Here is a 21,851-nt window from a genome sequence, read left to right on the forward strand (position 1 = left end):
CATAAGCAAGCTTGACAGCGATTTCTCCGTCGATTTCAATATAAAGCATACGACGTTTCTTTTCGCGCAATCTTTGACGCAAATTCCGTATAAATTATGTGCAATTTTCCTCCGTCGCAGTGCAATCTTTTTTAATTCTTTGGACAATTTGTTTAACGGAAGAATGCGAAGAATATTTGTAATTTATATGTTTACAAAAGGTTTCAATCGCTGATAATGGCATGATACTCTTAAATGTAAAATGTAGCTTTTTAATTGACAATAATAACTTTATCGTTGGATATATTTAGTAGGTATTAATCATTGGTACATAAGTGTTATAAATATATGTACTATTAGATACTTCTATCGTATTTTGATTGATAACAGTCAACGGAAGGACCATATCTCTTAATACGATTTTTGATAACTCATCTTTTGAACGGATGTACAAGATTGCCTTTATCGCTTTAATTTAGATTCTAGTGAATGATACTTACGCTATTGTCCATTAAAATTGTCGCCCCCCTGGGCGGTTTTATTATTAATGTTATTTTTCATGCACGTACGAAGTACGGTGTAAAGTGCAACGTCAGATATGCTATTACTTATTATTGTTGATCGGTCGGTCGATACGAGATAAAACAAAATCTCGATTCGTCGACATGGATTACTTATTCTGTCTTTCACAAAAAAGACATGATGACAGTAATTATCCGCTGTTGATTGGATTGTTAAGGGACATTTGCAATTTTTGCCTCTGGCAGAACATTCTGTCATTAACAACGTGAAAATTGCTTATCTCCGATAAGCCCTCTATTACGTCTTTTACGTCGCTGCCGTTGTGTGTTTGCATGACACTTATGCATTATATATGATTCATCGAAATAATAGCGACAGTGAGGCAAGGACAGTGTGACACTTCAATAATAAAGAGGAAACCAATAGTCATCAGCTTTTAATTAATCTATAAATATTAATCCCATCCTTAAAGTGTTAAACTTTTCTTAAAAGAATGCAAACCTGATTCCCCCTCTTTTCTACTACTACTACATCGTTACGCTGCGAGGTCACTGGGGAATTCGACAAATTTAACGGTCGAGAACGGGCGTGACAAGTGCGTGTACTGCGCCTGGGAAGGATGTCTCGCGAGGTTTCTTTTCGTCATATACGTTGCAAGGTGTCTGCGTTGGTAGTGGTGGTGGCGGTGGCGACGGCGGTTTCTTCGCGGCCATCGAATTAATAGACCATCTGCTTTTCCCCGCCGCCTTTAAGGAAGTCAATGTTTAGGAAGTCCATGGGAAGTGGCGACAACGGAAAGCCCCATAAAGCGAGAACCAGGAGAGACATGGGAACGGACCTTCGTAAGGAAGTCGAACGGTCCTACATAACGTGGTCCCCCTTCACCTTCTGCTCGCAAAGTGGACACGGGGGCGTGGGTGTGAGTTTGTTCTTGCCGTTGACGTGCTCGAATGATCGTCAAGTTACATAATGACACCTACATGTGATAAGTATCATTTTACATAAATATCAGGAAACAATCTAGAATTAAATTGCATGGAAAATGGAGAATAATAATTTTTATGACTTTTTATAAATTACTAATATCAGCTCATTTAAACTCAACTTGATGGTTAATTTATGGAGATACTATAACAATCTGTTATAAGAGATAAACTCATACTTTTTGTGTGCATGTTTGTATGCGCGTAACCGTGATGAGAATAGTACACGAGTAAATCAATTTATTAATATTTTTTCTGATTTTACTGGCTTCTTCATCCTCGATACTTTCTCGATAGTTTCTCGGTACTTCGATGAAGTCTTCGACATGTCGATGTGCATATACGCGATGAACGATGAGAATATGTTATTGGCAATAAATCGTCTATGAACTTGTACGACATTGTACGACATTTAGGATCAGTTTGTGTTTTAAGATATAAGACATGAGAATTATGATTATCAAAATTAACTTATGATTTAACTTATAAGTTAACTTATAATTTAAAATAATATAAAGATATGTAAACTATCATCAACTGTGAAATCGACGTAATGAAGATCCACGCTTAATCATTCGGAAATTAAGTATCCTGAAATTCGAGCATGTTCACGGAGGAATTCATCGCGACGAACGAAAGGTACCATCCTTTTCTGATCTATCAGTTGCAAAGCAGACGACGCGGGGCCATGCTGCCAGCAGAACAAGATTAATAAATCCAAGGGAGCTGCCGCTCGCCTGGTAACAATAACGAAACACCTTTTATGCACGCGTGGATTCCACCTTTTCCTCCTCCACGGCCGCCACCACAACCGCCATCTTCTCCTGTCTCGCTCCATCCACGTGAGCTTCTTCACATTCACCTGCTGCTATTCGAAGATCAGCTGCCCTAACCGCCACCTTGGCAGCACCTTGCCCACCTCGCTGTCCTCCTTCAATTCCACCGCCACAGACGAACTCTTCCTTCGAATCTTCTTATCTTTCTTCTACTACTCCTGGCCCGCCTTCTACTTCTTCCTCGTCTTCTTCTTCTTCCTCCTCCATCTTCATCTACGCGTCTTCTCTTCTTCATCGAGGCCGTCTTCCTTCGCCTTCTCGTTTTCTTCGTTCTACTCCTCTTCTTTGCGGCCTTTATCCCGCCAGCACTTCGGCTTCTTGTTCGTGGCTGTCTCCCCGGGGCAACCGCATGCCCGCTCGCGCGCACATACGCCTGGGATTTTTTCCAAAAAATCCAGCTGCGCCAATCTTTTATGGGGGTCCAGCCGCTCGCTGCTTCCAGAATGCCGAGCGCACGCCGCTGCAGCTTGTACATTTGTGACACGCATATTCCATTTCCGAAGCGAGACGTGTGTGTTCGGGGGCCGGCCTTGCTTATAATTAATTGCGTTGGAGGATACCCTATACCCCCTCGCTAACTAGACTTTATTATTATATTTACATAGCGTAATCGGCCATTCGGTTAGCGTTAATTTATCGCCGCTTGTCAGCAGGTAGTTACACCTGAGTGGCATTACGCTCGCTGACTTTTTCACTCATCCTTCTTTATGTTTGTTTTACGCTTCTTGCGCTTCTCATCTTTAGCTTTGAGTTGTCGAGAGAAAGTAAGTGTCAATTCGCGAGTATTAGCGGCTCGCCTGCACGCGCCCGACGCGATCGTTCGACTCTTTTTTTATGGACATCGGGGAGTATAGTGCAAATTGCGTTACGCAACGGTAATGTCAACGTACAGCGCAGCGGCGCGAACGGTAAAATGTTTGACAGAATTTATTCGTTATGTGCAGCAGGTGAGACGAGCCGATCGGGCCTTGACGACTTAAGAGGGATTATTCATCTGCGGCGCCACAAGCGATCGGCGCGCGCGAATGTGCGTGTTTCGCGTAATTTAGATAATATGCCCGGATACGGGAATACGTGTTACTTTCTTCCAGCCACAAGTTACTTTGTAACACGCGCGCCCATTGGCGATAAAGGAGAATCGCGCCTAAATCGTCGCGCGCACGTAATTGTCCGCAAAATGAGCTCTCCCGAGCCATTTCGTAAACGTTCGTGAACGACATTAGAGCGGCTCCGCCGAATTAGAATTTATCCGCGTACATACATGCGATTACATCGCAAATTTTAATACGTAGAAATATAAATTGATACAAGAGGAACATATCGGTGTGTAGGTGGCTGTAAATGGATTTAATGCCATGTATTGTTACATACCCTCATCCTCATTCTCGGCACTTGAACTCACCTTACATGGAATGTGTGCAAGAAACCCAGTTTGGCATTCCTGATCGCTTCGATGGACACGCCAGTCAAGTAGAACGAATCCCGACATCGCGTCAGCTTAATGAAATTCAAACAGGGTCCTGCGGAGCGTATCGGTTACGTTTCCACCCCCAACGTCTTGTTCGGCGTCTCGGAAAAAGGGTTGGCGCCCCATTTCTTTCCCACGCGTCAATGAGAATCTTGACTACGGGCGGCCAACGAGCATCATTCTCGACGACTAAAAGAGCTCCTGTGAATTCATGAGACTAGAAGATAGGAGAAATAACGTAAACATAAATAATGCAAGAGTAAATTTATTTTATTTAACGTAAAATTAGCAACGAATTTATAAATTTAAATCCTTCTCCTATTTCTCCTGTACATTAAACTCTTGCGCCTTCCTTTTGCTATAATGTGAGCTGGATGAGGTAAGGTTTAATTGAAAATTTAGGCAGCGAGATAAATCGATAATCATTAGAATTATTACTCAGCCAGCACATTTGGCACAGCTATTACCGATCGATCGTTTCTTTCCAGCGAGTCCCGGATGGCGATGCGGCGAAAAAAGCCTTCCTTCTGTTCCCCTCCGCGTGGAAAAAAGAGGAGTTTACCACTGTGGGAGATCGCGTACGCAGGGTGCTGGCCGGTCGTGAGGAGTTGTGAAAGGAAGCCTGCGCGTAGCGAGCGAGAAGGACGAGGAGAATCACCTGCGGTGCACCTGCTGTGCAGGGGGCTCCTTCGGTCCCGTATTAAAAGTGTATCAGGCACTCCCCCGTCTCCTTCACCTCGTCTCCCACGTCCCTCTTCGATGCTCTCCTCCGCGTTCTCCTCCTATATACTCCTCCACATGCCATGGAATACCTGATGGCCCTTCGTACGATAATTGCCCTTCAACCGTCGTCTATTGCCTTTGGTGGAAACGATTCGGCCGCTTGCGTGTGTTAGTGTGCGCGATCGACCTGTTCTTGCAAATTACGAATCGTTTAGAGATTCGTTGCGCTGATTCGAAAGAATTAGCTAAGTATTAAAAATAATAAAAAGCTGATAAAAATAAATAAATAACTGTTACATAAATTAATTATATATATATATATATATATATATATATATCTGTATTATAAATTAAAAACTTATTATTATATATTGAAAGAGAGTTTAGAGCAAGAAAAAGTACGACTGCAAAGAATTATATTGTAATTACTATATCATAAAAATGTAATGTATAAAAAATTGGAGACTCTTAATGGATACGTAGTACGTAACGCGTGCTTCTTTGATTATTCTTTTCTCCGTTCATGACACTTCAATGCCGCTGCTACCGATACCGAAGTGGTCATTGGTCCATTTGAAAATTGCCTTCGTAACCGACGTTGCCTGAGCGCGTGCTGGATCAGGCTGTGGAGGAGGCTAATAGCGTATGATTGCCAAGCTTTTGCCTGCTGAAAGAAACAATTTCAGCGCATCCCCTTTTGAATGACTTTGACGGCATAAGATTCTCGTTTGGTAAGGTCCTTCACAAAAGCCTGACGCCATTTATGCAGGATGCGCCGATTGAAATTTCTGCGCGGAAGAATACCCTCGAAAAAACAGTTTTCAATAGCCTTTTTTAAAACATTTTTTTCTTAATATACAAATCTCCTGCGAATATATTTCCTTAAATATATTATCTTAAAAGTTTCACGATTACGTCGCGATTTTATTGCGTTCTAGGACTCTGCTGTCGTTAACAGACTTCTTCATTCTCTTTCCTTACTACTTCCTGTTACTATCGTCCTCTAAAGAGATTGTATCAATTTGTTTTTTCTTCTAACGGTCTCGAAGACGTTCCCGCACGTGTACGCGCGGTTCCACTCCTTCACGATGGACAGCAGGAGTAGCAACCAACGGCCAACAGGTGTATAGCAGGTGCACACCCTGAGCGTCTTGAGGAGCACTGCGGAGAACTAAAAAGTTCCACGTCTACCTGAAGGTCCCACGCGAGAAGCCGGTACGATTTCTAACCGTCGTTTTCGGTGGAGCGCCACCACCACCCTCTCCGGTGTACCCACCCCACGAGGAAGATGTACTTATGAGACGAGCGAGGATATCGACTCCTCGTTCATTCAAACTGTTGTTTGACTGGGCGTGCTAATCGTCAACAGAAGTACCTTAGAAGCTCTATATATCTAGCGTATAATAAATAACGTGAGGCAGGGGGGCTTAATTAGCTCTCAGCGATAGTTAAAGCTATTACAGCACTAATAAACCATCTCGGAGCCTTTTCGAAATATAAAGCTTGACGTAACAGGATCATAACGTTACATTAAACGAACTGCTCATACGCCGAGAGGCATGTAATGTAATAAACATCGCGCAGAATGGAGCGGCGAGGAAAAAAGAAATTAACGAGCTCGCGATGATGAACGAAGAGATGAGGATGGTAATGAAAATACGAATGAAGGTCAGTAAGAGAAAAGGAAGAAAGAAGCGCGAAGGAAGGCGAAGCCTAAGGAGATCACGAGTAGACGAGCAGTACAATGCAATGGGTCGAAGGCGGTCTAACAGAAATAAGAGGAGCACAGCAGAAAAACGATGAAACGAGCGAGAGAACCGGAACAAGAAGAAGAAAAGAGGAACAAGGAAGAAGAAAAGACGTCAAAGTGGAAGAAAAAGGAGCGTGGAAACAGAAAGGCATGAAAAATAAGAACGAACGAGAACAATACGCGCGGAAGAAGCACCTGCGTCTTATTATCGATCATCTATCGATCGCTCCCTATTCTCGAAGCCTACTCTTCGGAATCACTATGTGGCGGTATGTTTTCGACCGTTAAAAACCCACCCTGTCGTGGAGGAACCGTCAGGTGCTTCTTCCTGGACGGCAAGTGCAGGCGGCACAAGTGCCTTTTCGATTTAATGACACGTTGTCCCATACGAGCGCGAACGGGCACGCATACATACGCGCGCGAGCACCTTTTACCTTTCTCGAGATCCTTCCGAATTTCCGTTGCCCGTGCCACCGGCCGCTTCTAATTCCTTTAAAGCAAAAAGCGCGGTTCCTCGGAAGTCGCGCGACGGAGGCGTCGGTTATGAGAGAGAGAGAGAGAGAGAGAGAAATCCATGACTTTCGCTTTTCACATAGAGTTGTATGTTGCTGGGAAGCATTGATCCTTTGTCACGCGTATATAAAGATACAGCCGCGATAATGGCACGATGAAATTATCGGTTTCGCTCTCAGACGCTCTCAGATGATCAATGATCTGCGGTGATTGCGGGGAGAACGCGCAATAGAGGTATTCTATTTCGAAATCAAGTTGTTTGCGCACTTTTATTTATCGATATTCAATTGAGTTAATGATCGCACCTGTACGTCCCTTTCTCTTTGCCGGAACACCTCGACATTCTGGCAGCTGTAGCGTGTATAAGGAACCAATATATCCGCCGTGTGTGCTGATGTCAGTACATGTGCGTGTACGTACAGGTGGAAGGCATGATCACGAGGCTCCTGCACCACCTTCTCATCCTTCTCTCGCGGGCTCCTGCCTTTGTCGCTACTTTTCATCCGTCACTTGTTAGTGACACGAGGGTAAAATCGATACTTCCGATTCCTCGAATGCGCATCTCGAATAAGACCAGTCAGAGGAAGAAGAGTGTTGCGTCTTCTAATTTCTTGTTTTAATTGTATTAACTTATTGTAATTATAATTAAACATAATTATATATAATTATCAATGTTATCATATCCATCTACTTGACACTTTAATTCTCATTGTAATGACTCTTATAATTAGGACATCTATTATGATTAATCGATTATTTAACGCAATTATTATCGAGATGATTCTTTTGAAGCGTCCCGTGTCATAGTATGTAGACTAACTTAACACTTTTTGCCATCTGCCCCATGTCGGGCATATGCTGCAGGGATAACATCCAAAATGATCCGAAACAGGTACGAGAAAGGAAGGAAGAAGAAGAGAGAGAACAAAATGGGCTCTCTCTAAGCTTCTGGCATTCGCTACCCGGCTGTCGGCAGTCCACCTGTTGATTTCTTTCAAATCAAAATAATATCACGGTCGCCACATTTCCTTGATGTTTCTTCTCGAATTTTCCCGAGGAAATATAAATATCCGCGGCAGCGGAAGTGGATACATCTGAAAATCCGTTGCGATCATTTCTTTCCGTTCCTTAATCGTAACATTAAGTTTCTTCTGCAGAGTTGTACATAAAATAGCAGGCATTTTAGATCCATTTTAATTTGCTTAAGCTATTGACATGTACATTGTCGTTTATGTAACAAATTTGACTTGTAAATTGTTTTATATTATATCATTTACACATTTCTCACGGTAGCAAGAATTACAAGTTACTGTATTCAGAGTTAATGTCGTTCTCGTTCGTAATAATTTTATCCATAAAGCCACGTCCCCTCGCTGAGAACACTGATTTCCAGAACGATTTCGTTCAGTCGCTTTCAAAGCCCATTGTAACTGCTAATGAAACCCCCATGATGATCGCGGCGGACCGCAGGGGTGCAGCGGGATGTATCGGGGACAGGACACTCTCAGGCAGGTCCTGATTTATGAACGAAATCTCGAGTAAACGCTCGTTTCCGCGCTCTGCTGGGCGTGAAATGACTTTGGGCGAGTTCTCGCTGCAATAGGGGGAAGGGGGTCCGTGACACGACAACCGAGCCGGCTATGCGTGTAGTTCCGGTCCCCGTGAACCGGAAATGCCGGCTCATACCTCCCTATAACATTCATAATTTCACCTGACGATCACTAATTCTTTGCTAATATCTCTCTCTATTTATGGCGAATTGCGTTTACAACAAATCATATTAATACCTCTCATTAACCATATTAGATTAAAATTTAAATAAAATATATAATAACGTTTTAAAAACGAAAAGTTAGAAAAGCAAGTGGAGCAAAAATCTTTTTTATTTTTTCATGGTATCAATAATAATCAAAATTTTACGATTATTCGATGTTTCAATGATTTTTGTGAGGCTATGTAAAAGTCGGTGTAGGAATTGCATAAAAAATTGCTCTGCAGCGGTCCGCGATATTAAAGGCAATGTTAATACATAATTCGCCAGCAATTAGCGATATAATCGAACGACTGCAGAAATGAAACTAATTATATGCCGCCCATTTTATTATCTACGGTACGTGCATTTGCGCGTGCATTAAACAGGATAATTCTTGCGGTTGATATAACGAGGGATTACATACCTTTTGAGTTTCGGCTCGTCGATGGAACCGGAAGCTCATTCCTGCCGCAATCAACAACAATTCACGTTCCCCCGGGATCGCCGCGTTGCGACGTGGGCGCGGCCGATGACTCCGAAAACATCGAAATTAAAGGTTTACATCGGCTTTCCACTTGGAAACGAAAACTCAAAATTACGGTCGCGCATGCTATTTCAAGAACAGGTCGGCCCCTAATGGTTTCCTGCCACGATCATTTCGGTTTCGGTTACAAACGCATCTTTCATATAAGTACGCAATATCGTGAATAATCTGGATTAGCATTACGTTTGCTAGTTATTTAAAAATGGTATCGATAAATAATTATTATTATTTATTTTCAGTTAATTTTATTATTGCTTTTAGTTTTGAGATAATTATTATTTGTTTTTAGTTTCTTTGTTTAGCAAGATGCAAATTCGTTATTTTATTTACACATTTAACCCTCCTTTTCCCCGAACGTCTGCGTTTTCAACATTGTAGTCATGCACATGCTTACGCAAAGATAGCAACGAGCCATTTACCAAGGCGAGGTCAAGGGTCGTCTTATAAATTAAGCTTTTATTGCAGTCGGCTTCGTCGCCGCCGCAGACGAAAAGCCTTTTATTCGTTCGATAGGAGTTCCCCTTCTGTCTTCGGTTTAACGAAAGCGGCGGTGGGAGATGAAGAAAGCGACATTAGGGCGGAAAGAAGATCGACAAACTGCCTAAGAAAGAGAGGGAGAGAGAAGCACATTGTCCATTATCTACATTCCCCCGTGATTTTTGCTAATTAACCGCACTGTTTCATTTTTGTTGTACGAGAAGAGATTAGCTCGTTGCTCCCAAAAGATACTGGTGAGACTTCGGGGGAGATACTGCTCTCCTTTTGATGCTCGTGTACTTCTATTTCACTTATCTATACGTGATCGAGATCGACTAGTAATTTATCGATTAATCTCGTTTATTAATCGTCGATTAAGAAAATATATTTCGAATTATCCCCTTCCGTGCCAATCGACTTACCGAGTTATTACCGCACTGAAGTTCTATCTATACGGCATCCGTATCCTTGAACGTTTCGTCGGGATCGTCGAACGAAAGTTACATTCCTGATTTACGTATTCTCGTTTCTCGCGTCGGTAGGAATTGCATACCGTGTTTACAATACGGATTTATCGTTCTCGCTGATATCGGGCATAGACCGTCGGGTCAACTCCTCGGCCGAAGAAGAGGTAAAGTTCGAGTACATCCGCGAGATGCACACGCACATACATTCGGACACACACGCTCATCCGTGCACGAAATTCAATATCATTAGCTTATTTTTAACGTCCACCAATAATGCGGTACCGGTAATTGGTGGATACCGCGACAGTGACATTGCTAGAGGGGAAAAGGCGAGGCGTGATGATGACTTAACGCGCGATATCACGATGATAAAGCTCTTACGTAGCCAGAGATGACGGAAGTGTTCCACGCGTTCGCGACTAATCCACGTATCTTTTTTCTGCAGCGCGTTTATTTCTCGTAATTAGACGAATAGATTGTTTCCGAGAAGCGATGTGCGCTTCAGAAATGAGACAACGTCGCGAAAGGTGAAATATTAAAGCGACTTTATCGCTGCAGAAAAACTGCACCAATCGTAGCCTATTATTATGACGTAAACGGTTGAATTGCTGTCATGATTACATTGAATTTTATAGCAACCTGTCTCTCTCTCTCTCTCTTCTTGTGGGGTGTGGAAGACGATGTGGAAGAAAAAAATATCTAGCTGGGGTAGATGTTTCGTGCTTTCACGTGGAGGCAAGCGAGAAGGAGATGCGATTGTGCCGATGCTATTATATTTGGTCTTTGTATCATTGTATCGCGACTCGTAATCGCTTTTCCTCCCATGACTCGTCGCGACTATCTTCCTTCGACTAGAAGCCGCGTCAGGTGTCTCGGCTCGACGCGCGTTTCTAGTCACATCGGGATTTAATGAGCGGTATAATTGACTTCACGGTGCACGCACGGGTGCCTAAGTGGTCGGAACGACTGACGGGTGGGTTTTATCACGACGGAAAAGAGAAGATGGGAGTGGATTTTTCGCCGTGAACAACCCTCGCGGTTCAAAGGTCTATCTAGGTGATAATACCATCCGCACGGCTGACATCTATATGTTAAATGATAATAATGCATCTCGTTTATTTAAAAACTTCAAAATGGGCGAGCGTGTCTCGGCGAGGATATTTTTGCGCGCTATCGTACTTTCTTCATGCAAAAAGAACGAAACTCAACATCGTTTGGCATAATTGATAGTCGCATTTTACGTAATACTATTAACAACGTTTGCAATAGCAGTGCATTTCCGTACTGCGCTTTCTGCAGCTTAATTAATCATTCGTTTGAAAGATGCGAGAGTTACAATAAAGAACTTTTTCAATAATAATGAGAAATATTTTTCTTCTTCATTAAATGCAAACTCTAAATCTTTTTCCTTAATAATGCTCTTTAATAATTATATTTTAATTTCAAGAGAAGAGAGAGAGGTACGTTTATATTGTATATCAAAAATATATTTTTTTTGAAACATAATTAGCTGTAATTTGTCAATCATCAAGCTTTAGCTTTTTGAGCTCCTTTAGTTTTATATTAGGCTGTACTCTTATTAATTTATCCATATATAAAGATGATACAGATTTCTTTCTAATGCACAATTGGTAATACAGTATTCACTCAGTACAAGAGAAGGATCCGCAACCGTAGGTAAAGTTTTGAACCAACGAAGAAAGATAAATATTGGGTTGACCGGAAAGCGGATTTTGTTTTAGCAAAATTCAAACGCGAAACTTTGTATTAAGGATCAATACGAAGTTTTGCCTTTGTATTTTGCTAAAGAAGCGCTCACGTACTTTTCAGTCAACCTAATGCAGAACAGTTTTCTAGGCCAATGCAGGTCTGGGACATCGACTTATAGTATGGACTGCGCGATCCGTACATGAAAATGTCCTGGAAAAGTGCCGCTAGAATTAGACAAAGAGGGAACGAAGTGACGGCCAATTGCTCTCTTTTTCTATTACTTCTATTGGCTACTTTTGTATCGCTCAGAGATGTATTGTCAGACGGTAAACCCTGCACGTGCCTTCATCTAAAGTGCAAACGACGATTATCGTTCATCGATATTCGTTTCTGCAGCTTTGCGATGTGCTCATATCATTACCTTCTTCACGCTCAGCCTTAAAAAAACATTTCAATTAATATGTTCAACCGTTGAGTAGAGCTGTGTTCAAAACGCGCACACAGCTTTATCCATATTTTATCGTTTGCCGTTTTGCATGTTAAAACTAATTTTGTGACGGATTGTCCATGCGTTTGCAATGTAACTAGCTCCTTTTGCGTCAACTTCTTGCCATTTCTCAACCGCAGCCTTCTGTGCGTTGGTTGGTGCAGCACTCAGTTGTGGCCATAAACGGGTTCCATACACAATACTTTCAAGCGCATTTGCACGAAATATGTGTCCTATATGCCATTTTCATTTTGCCCAATCCTCTGGACCGCTTAATTTTTTGACAAGAGCTCTTTGATCCGTGAAAGATTTCTTATCCACTTTCTTGCGAGCGAACTTTTCTTTTACTTCCAAGTAACTACGCAGATTACGACAGCGAGTCTGGGCCCACAACCTGTTCGTGCGGTTTGGGCTCGATTAAACAACAAACACGCAATCAAATACAGTTGAATGTTTAATACACTTGAACTCAATAAAATACAGCAACACAAATGAACCAAAATCCAATTGTCAACTTTATGTTTTTGCAAAACTAAACAAAACTAATGCATGATATGCATGATTATATTTACAAGAGAACTTGGTACACAATAATAAAACTTCTCTATATTTTACGTACATACTCTATAGTACGCACAATCCACAAACGCAAACGTTTATAAAGTGTTAATTTCTGGAGTGGTTCTTCTTGTTTTTTTGCTAAAGTGAAAAATACTTCATCCATGGATGGCTGATTAACAGAAAAGTCTGTAATCCACACGTATCTTTGCCTCAACTTTTCCAGCTTATCAAATACGTGACTGTACGAGATACCGCTCTCTAGCTCATATTTAAGAACACACTGAATAAACAGATGAATAAAAATTATATATATAAATTAATTGGTTAATTAATACAAATTTAGCTTAGATTTAAATTAATATAATTTTCTAATGTAATTAGAATATATATATAATACATATATGATATTCTTCTCATTTATATCCCGCTTACGTCTTCTACTTACTAAATAACTGTCTTGAAATTTAATTGTTGGAAAGGTATCCTCAATAGTTTTCTTGATCTTCTCGAGGTTTACAATTTGGAATCCAGGTACTACTTTGATATTCAAAATAAAATTTCGACCATGTTTCGCCTTTAGATGCTCGCAAGATCCAATTGCGACGAATTGGCCATTGACCAAAATTCCAACACGTAGACACATTGCTTCTGCCTCTCGCATGCTAAGATCCATAAAAGAATCGAATTTATATATATTTATATATTTCGATTATTAAAATTCTTGAACAGACCTGTGTGTAGTGATCAATATAGATCTCCCCATTTCTCGTATTTGATACAAGATTTCGCACAGAGCATGTCTAGTCATTACATCAATGCCGGCGGAAGGCTCGTCCATAAATACCATCGGCAAATCACCGATTAAACTTTGTAGTATACAAAGTTTTCTTTGAACACCCCAAGGGCAGTCAGCAATTTCTAAATTCTCGAAGTCTAACATATCTATAAATTTCATTTTGATGCGTTATTTAATTATGGCATTTTGCGACTGAAACTATCTTAAAAGAATAAAACAATGCTATTTTGTATTTAATTTAGATTACCTAATACGTCTAGCCATTTATTTACTTCATCGTTAAGATGTTCGTAAGGAATACCGCGAAGTGCTGCATGAAGTCGCAAATATTGTCTTCCCGTCATGAAATCACTCAGTCCGTTAGTTTGCGGACAATACCCTATTGCACCTATAAACTTAATAATATTTGGAATAAAATAAAAGGATTAAAATGTTATGAGAGGTCATAAAGCATTTTGAAAATAAAGTACAAGATGTAAAGTATTTTGATATAAAACATTTTGATTATAATGAAATAGTAATATTCACCTTTTCTTGATTTCTAGTAAACTCGTATCCGTAAATCACTGCTCTTCCAGCCGACATTTTTATTTGACCTGTCAGCATTTTGTATATTGTCGATTTGCCTGCTCCATTAAATCCTAATAAGCCAAAGCAATCTTGATTGTAGATCTAACACAAATAAAATATATTTGCATTAAATACTGCACAATACATATTAAGGAAAACAAAATGAAAATAAAGAATCTTTATTAAAATTATATGAATTTCCTTACATTAAAACTGACTCCTTGAACTGCTCGTTCAGCATATTCTTTTCTTAAATTTTGTACAACAAGAGCAACGTGCGATGGTAAAGATTTTGTCTCATCATAATCTATATAAAAAAATTTTTAATTTCTAAAATGCATAAATATTTATAAATAATCAGTTTTTAATTTATTTTATTTGTGTTTTACGTTTTATATGTTCTTCAACACGCTTCTTTTCTTCTATAACTTCCGAGTCTACGTTATCATTGTCTTTCGTGTAAGGCATAGAATAACTATTCCATTTTCGACGATTTTTTTCTTCGCAAATCTCCAGAATTATATGAAGAAATACCATTTGAGATACCATTAAAAGTATGTCATCTATAACTGAATGATGATATTCAGCACCAGATTGTTTAATCAACATTACATTTAATTGTTTGTAACAATGTTTGCCTTTGCAGTTTTCTGAAATTTCACATTGTCTTATTGTTTACTACTAGTTAAGTGAATTATAACAAAGATAATTTCAGTAAAAGAGAATTTGCGAACTTACGACAGCAAGGATCTTCAATGTAAAATTCCGTATCGCAAGTATGAAAATAGCTGCACTGTTTGTTGTATAAGTTCAGCATAATATAATTGCTTAAAGCACAAGCTAAAACGTATGGTGGCAATATATGTACAAGAGCTTCAAATAAATATCTTCCGGTGCTGCTGAATAGGCGAAACACCAATGGAAATATGATAGAACCATTTACTAAAAATACTGTAAAAGTAAAATACTATAAAACTAAAAATACTCTATTTAAAAAAATAAGGATTGTTGTATATAGGTAAAAATTTAATGTTACTTTAGAATTAGTTGATTAACGTAAAATTAATTAACAATAATGACGAATAAAATTTTTTAATTACTGACCAACCACAACGTTGATCAGTATCACAATTAGATACACATTTTCCGGTTTCCTTGTAAAGAGTTGTATGCAATAGCCTAATGGAATAGCACACGCGCCGTAACACAAGAATATCATCAGCACTTGAACTGAAACATTAATTAATCGCATTTTTAAATTTGATTTACTTACGTGAAATTCGCGAAATGTTAAAAAATCACAATTTCTAATAAATTCTTAAATTTTTAAATACACAAGAAAAGAAGTGAGAAATTTTGAAAACTCTTTTGTGTATCTAATGATATTTTATTAATTTCAAAATTCATACCAACTTCTAAAGCTGAGGAGTCCAAGGTGCGATAAGCAATCAAAATAGCAATTGCGAGAAGTATTACGAAGAAGGCATACAATAAAAAATCGATGATGTACATGGAGATCCAGTAGATTCGTGTAGACATACCGATCACATTGGTTTGCAGCATCTTCGAGAGTGTATTTTTCTCTCGTATGCCCATGTCGATAGAAGGTAGAAGAAGGAACAAAGTAATTATTATAGCAGCGTTCTCCCAGTTTCGCACACTGCGTGGATGGATCAACAAATGTTGCCACTGTAAAACATATTCTTAATTATTAAGACATCGAAAAGACGGATATAAAATGTATTTCTATCTATTTGGAATATTGGAATAATATTTATTTAATGTTAGAAATTTTACCTGTTCCGGTTTTACCAAAGGTCGACTTGTCAATTTGATGTAGTGGTCGTCTGAGTCGGTATAATAACGCAATAACGCATTGTGCAGTAAGTTTAATGCAATCGGTCCACTATGTACCGCAGTGGACGAGTACATAAGTTGCACGTACCCATTCGCGTGTATATCGATGGACATTACGTAACAATCCCTAAACTAGTAGAAAATATATATCACCAAGACCGCAAAACAAACTTAGATTATATTTTTTTAATACCTCAATTGAATGTAAATCAGGATGAACCATAAGATCCGTGGCCGTAATGTTCCTGGAAATATGGTAATTAGGCCGGTCACTATATGCTTGGCCAGTGGTATACAGCGTGACAAGAAAGTTTCTCGCGGATTTGTCATCGGCTGCATAATACAGTACGTGAAAATTGTTATCGATATAACTCGTCAAATTCATTACTTTCTCGCTAGAAAAATAATTTAAAAAATATCATTAGTTAAATAATTATTAATGTAAAGAATAATTATTTCTTTCCTGTCGCTTTAAAGCGATAAGATTCACTTACATCGTATCGAAAAGTGTAAAACTACTTAATTCGCCGATCATTGTAGTCAAAGTGAGAGTAATAATCGCTAGAGTTACCTAAAATGGTCTCAATTATAATTTAAATATGTTAAAGTATACGGTAAAGTTCCTTTATATGAGAAGAAAGGAAAGCTTACTGAAAACGTATATAATTTCCAGGACGAAGCAATGTGTAATAATTTCTTGTAGAACATCGCGAGAACCTGTTGTCGCCATAAAGCATCGCCAGTTAATCGCTCCCATAATTTAGCTAACAATCATATTTTACATTAATGCAATTTATCTTACGTGTATGTATGTGATATTTATTATTATTTATTAATTTTGTATTTTTCAACTTAGGATGTGTTTGAAATTGACAAAAATGTTAATTAATTACATACGTAATGTAAGTAACATTTCATCAATTTGACCGGTACCTATTCGTTAGTTGAATTTTAATAGTTTTGTAATAATAAACCTCTATTTAGCTGCAAAACCGAACACGTTTACAGATGTTACATATTACATCGCAAAAGAACAATAAAATTATCTGTTCTCGAAATAAAAAATTATTAATTTTACCCTTTCGTAGCAAATCTTGCCGTCTCCGTTGTACAATCAGTTCATACTTGTTAGGTACACTTATGCAACGTTCCTTAAATTGGCTTTCTAAACCTATTCTAAAGAAAATAATTAGCATTAGTATAAAACAGCTTCTAAACTTATTTTTATATTATTGGAATATTATATATTTTTATATTATTTATTTTATTTTATTGACACATGTATTAAAATTGTTATATGTATATTAATACATATTTTTAAATTGAAAATATTATTATGCAATCACATTTAATTGTCTACATGGCTACATTTAGCTTCCTAAGCTTTTGACTCAAAATAAAAATTTCTAAATGATCATCTTAATTTCGTAACAGTAAGTTTGTATATTTGACTACACCTGAGAAATTGACCCTCGATGCTTGCAGCGCTAAGTGTTGCCGACACAATTCCCAGTTCTTCCTTATTGGACTTCAGATATTGAAGTAATTTTGTAAATCGGCTACTTCTTGGTACATCAAATCTTATTACCAAACCCATCTTGCCACGCAGAGTAATTGGATCTGCACAGAATTCTTGTATTTCCGTCTGAACGCGTTGTATATTGCAGTTCTCTTGTACCAATAAACTCAGAACGTAACCAATTCCTTGTTATAAGCAAGTTTAAAAATATTGAATTAGTTAATTTATTAATTTTTATTATAAATTTTGTTTTCTTCATATCTCGATTCTTACCATATCGACGATTCAAATACATTTTTGAACCGTAACATTCGATTCTTCCATTTACGATAATGGCGATTCTATCAGCGAGAAGTTCTGCAGCTTCCATGGAATTCGTTGCCATTAATATTGTTTTTTTTCTTTTTATGTCCTAGAAGCCATTATTTTCATCAAAATCAATTTATTTAAATGTAGTTCAAAGAAAATTATTTACCGAAAGCAAATCCCATACATGTCTTCTATGTTCAGGATCGATCCCATATGTAGGTTCATCAAGGATCAGGATCTGCCAAAATTTATGTTTTAATTATTTAATTTACTCAATTTGTCTATTATTACTATTATATTATATTTATATTATATTTATATTTAATATGTACTGTTTGTCATTTTGTAATAATAAATTTTTTGGATACATTTTTCTTTTTCTTTCTCTTTTTAAATCGATTATACAGGGTGTCTGACATAAGGCGAAAAATCTCTCGCCCACAGGTAGATCTCGTCAAACTGAATTAAAAAGTTCTGTACCACTTTGCAAACAACCACATAAAATTTCGAGTAAAAGTAAAGAAAGTTCGCTAATTCAGCGGACACGATTGACAGCGAGGGAAGTAGGCATGAATGACGTAAGAAACGGCTAGCCGCCCGCGCGACGCGATAACATCGGATTACAGCGGCAGGCGAGATGACGCGTGGACAATAATTTCTCAGCGTCTCATTCATGCGCTCGTGTTGCCGAGAAAGTGTTGTCCACGCGTCGTCTCGTCTGCCGCTGTAATTCGATACTCGCTGCTATCGCGTCGCGCGCGCGACTAGCCGTTTTTTTACATTCATTCATGCCTACTTCCCTCCAATCGCGTCCACTGAATTAACGAACTTTCTTTACTTAATTACTCAAAATTTTACGTGGTTGTTTGCAAAATGGTACAGAACGTTTTAATTCAGTTTGACGAGATCTACCAGTGGGCGAGAGGTTTTTCGCCTTGTGTCAGACACCCTGTATACCTTGCTATTGCCAATAAGTGCCATTCCTAAACAAATTCTCCTTTGTGTACTAAAGCAGCAAGCTTTTACTTTCGTATCTTTTACAAATTCTAAATCAAGTTGTTTCAACAGCTTCAATGATTCCCAATGAGCATCTTTATAAGTCATTCCTTTCATCTGAAAATAAATTGTAAAAACGTATGTTTCTGCTAATAAGAATAATTTCAATTTTTATAATAATGTTAGACTTTTATGTCAATAATATAGGAATATTGGCTTACCATGCCAAATATGTATAAATGTTGCATCGTTGTTAAGTAATTTACCAATATATTTTCTTGTGGACAAAAGCCGATGGGATCCATGGAATTTTCGTATTCGCCGTAGTCTCTTCCTTCCAAATAGACATGACCACGAGTCGGTTTATACATTCCTGTTCACATATACATTCTTGTTTTAACGATATCCAGCTATCAAAAGAAATATGTATTTTTTTACCTGTAATTATTTTTAATAGGCAACTCTTGCCAGTGCCATTATGACCAAGAATGACGCTAAATTCTTGATGATAGAAATCAATCGTAACATTATCTATAGCTGTAACGCGTTCGCGAATTCTGCCGAATTCCTTGCTGACACATCTTACTCGAATAGACGGCTATGTGTATGATCATACACAGCAATAAAAACGCCAGTTAAAATAATGTTAAGTTAGAGACAATTAACGTCGTGTAACACTGATTTTTTTATTTAAATTTTCACATCGCAAAAATATTTTTATTGCTTAATCATTAAAAATTATTTATACACAAGTATAATTATTATAAGTTAATTATAAGTTAAGTATTAATACTCAAAGTAGCAATTTTATAATGCATCTAATTACGTCGGATAGACAGTATCATATAAATACATTTATGAACAATATAAAAAATATATGTACCTTTATATATGACGGTGTGTGTTCCACTGCTGACCAGTTAGTGGATCCTCGGAGTGTTAATTCGTTGTTATCACGATTACATTTCTAGCAACAATGTATTTGCATTCATGATTTATATATTTGAATGATGTGACAATTACTGACTTATTTATTTACCTTGCATAAATAGTACCAGGATTTTGCACTGCCAAATTTACCTGGATTAATATTATCCAAGTATACCGCTAATAGATACCAAAAGATAATGTGCAAGCTCCATGCAAACAGAATTATACCGATAGAAATTTTTTCTTTGACGTGAATGATGTCATGAGCGTTTCGTAGTGCTATCAATTCAGAGAACCATCGAGGCCATAGATATGAAGGATCAATGTAATTGCGCGGTTTTATCCTCCGCAAGATATTTCTCACACTTTCGCTTTCATAATCATCTATCGATAGGAAAATATTTTTAAAAAACATCTTTATAAATAAATAACAAATTTTACGCATACCGTTCTCAGACTTATATTGTAATCCCATTTTAAACTTATATTTATTTTGTTAAAAAGAACTTTTGTTTAAAGGAATTAATTAATTAATAAAGAATTAATTAAAATTCGTCTAGAGAAAGCGTATGTGCATACGACTTTAATATTCTGATACATTAATGTCAGTTTTATAAAAAATAGAGTTGATTTAGAAATCGTAGTGACGTAAATACTGCCACGCAGGCTTGGATTGCAGTTTTAGCTGCATGAAATCTTGTATTCATAAGTAACGCGCATGGTGCAATCGATATCGATATTTCCGTATTTAGTTATATACATTTTCACGTACATGAATGAAATAACTAAAATTGCGGTGTTAATTTATATATTACGCACGTTAGAGCCGAGCAAAACAATTTGCAAATAACTTATATGCGATAAACAAAAAATGTAGTTTTTTTTGTAAAAGTTTCATTTTTGATGGAAAGCAAAATTGAAGTATGCAAATTTATTATTAAAAATTCGTTGTATAAATAAATATATTTTGAGTCAAGAACAAGCTTTTGATTGCATCGTTTATCCATTTGTATATGTAAATTGATATATTTATGTATGCGAATATTTTTATAATTTATAATTATAATAATTATAAACGTTTTTTAATGAAGTTTCGCTTGCTTACCAAGATCTATACGAGAGGTGAAGGCTATTAGTCCATACAGCAAACCATTATGAGGCAGGATCAACGAACCGATCTTCCATAGGATAGATGCTCTCAACAGGAATTGATCCACAACTATGGTAAAGTGTGTCAGGAAAAACCAAAATAGGATCGACACGAGCAATGCCTTTGTAGCTATGACGGAATAATATCGTAAGAAATATTTGCAATGTCATTCACAATGTCATAAGCATCTTTTATGTTTAACTTACAGTGATTAAAAAATGTACCAATAGTGAGCATGAAAAGTACCGAAAGGATATTATACATCATGATAAAAATGACAGTAATCAACGCGTTTGCAGTCGAAAACACAGGATATAATAGAATCGTGCATGCAATTGTCACAGGCAATAAAGTGATCATGAGATAATTAAGCCATCCGATGTACAACATTGAGAAAGACATGTCTGTCAATCTCATAAGCCCCTAAAAAAATACATTTATTAGTAATGAATATTATGATAATATAACAAAATATTGATTAAAAATGGAATTAATATTCTAGAACACCGTATCTAGGATAAAATTTTGCGATCAGCGCTGAAAGAAGTATAATAATAATAAATGCGATAATAAAATTTAACAGCTTACTCTAAATCCAGTTTCCTTATCATGAAGTGCCTTGCTTAATGTTGCTACTGGTAACAGAAGGAAGGCAACAACCATCATGTAATAAATCACGCTTATATTGGGTCTAATTACAGATGGTAGGATTAGAAAGTCCATTTTATAGAATGGGAATCGACCTATAGTTAGCTGAAAAAAATAAAAGAGTATGTTCTAGTTGATCGCATTTTTTAATCGTATTCTCCATATTTGTAATGATTAATCATAGAATTTTATATTTGAAAAACTTACATTATCCGCTATATTTGGTAATGTCGGATTTGTCCACATCTCTACAAAGGATTTTTCAATTGCAATTTGTAAGGCCATAAAACCACTTAACATGTA

General features: G+C 37.6%; 1 protein-coding gene across 1 annotated transcript; it reads right to left on the reverse strand.

The window, feature by feature from the left end:
* Nucleotides 1-12,768: 12,768 nt before the first annotated feature.
* Nucleotides 12,769-19,193, reverse strand: LOC105280226 (ATP-binding cassette sub-family A member 17). The gene is given in 18 exon segments (XM_026970621.1): nt 12,769-13,012; nt 13,505-13,715; nt 13,817-13,964; nt 14,098-14,241; nt 14,346-14,446; nt 14,529-14,796; nt 15,828-15,842; nt 15,937-16,128; nt 16,190-16,391; nt 16,491-16,567; nt 16,648-16,760; nt 17,075-17,172; nt 17,454-17,700; nt 17,789-17,927; nt 17,991-18,062; nt 18,782-18,940; nt 18,942-19,007; nt 19,042-19,193. Coding segments are annotated over 18 exon segments (2,598 nt in total). The 5' UTR covers nt 19,192-19,193; the 3' UTR covers nt 12,769-12,816.
* Between the last annotated feature and the right edge of the window lie 2,658 nt (nt 19,194-21,851).

The sequence above is a fragment of the Ooceraea biroi genome, chromosome 6 (assembly GCF_003672135.1).
Source record: "Ooceraea biroi isolate clonal line C1 chromosome 6, Obir_v5.4, whole genome shotgun sequence".
In the NCBI taxonomy this organism is placed as follows: domain Eukaryota; kingdom Metazoa; phylum Arthropoda; class Insecta; order Hymenoptera; family Formicidae; genus Ooceraea; species Ooceraea biroi.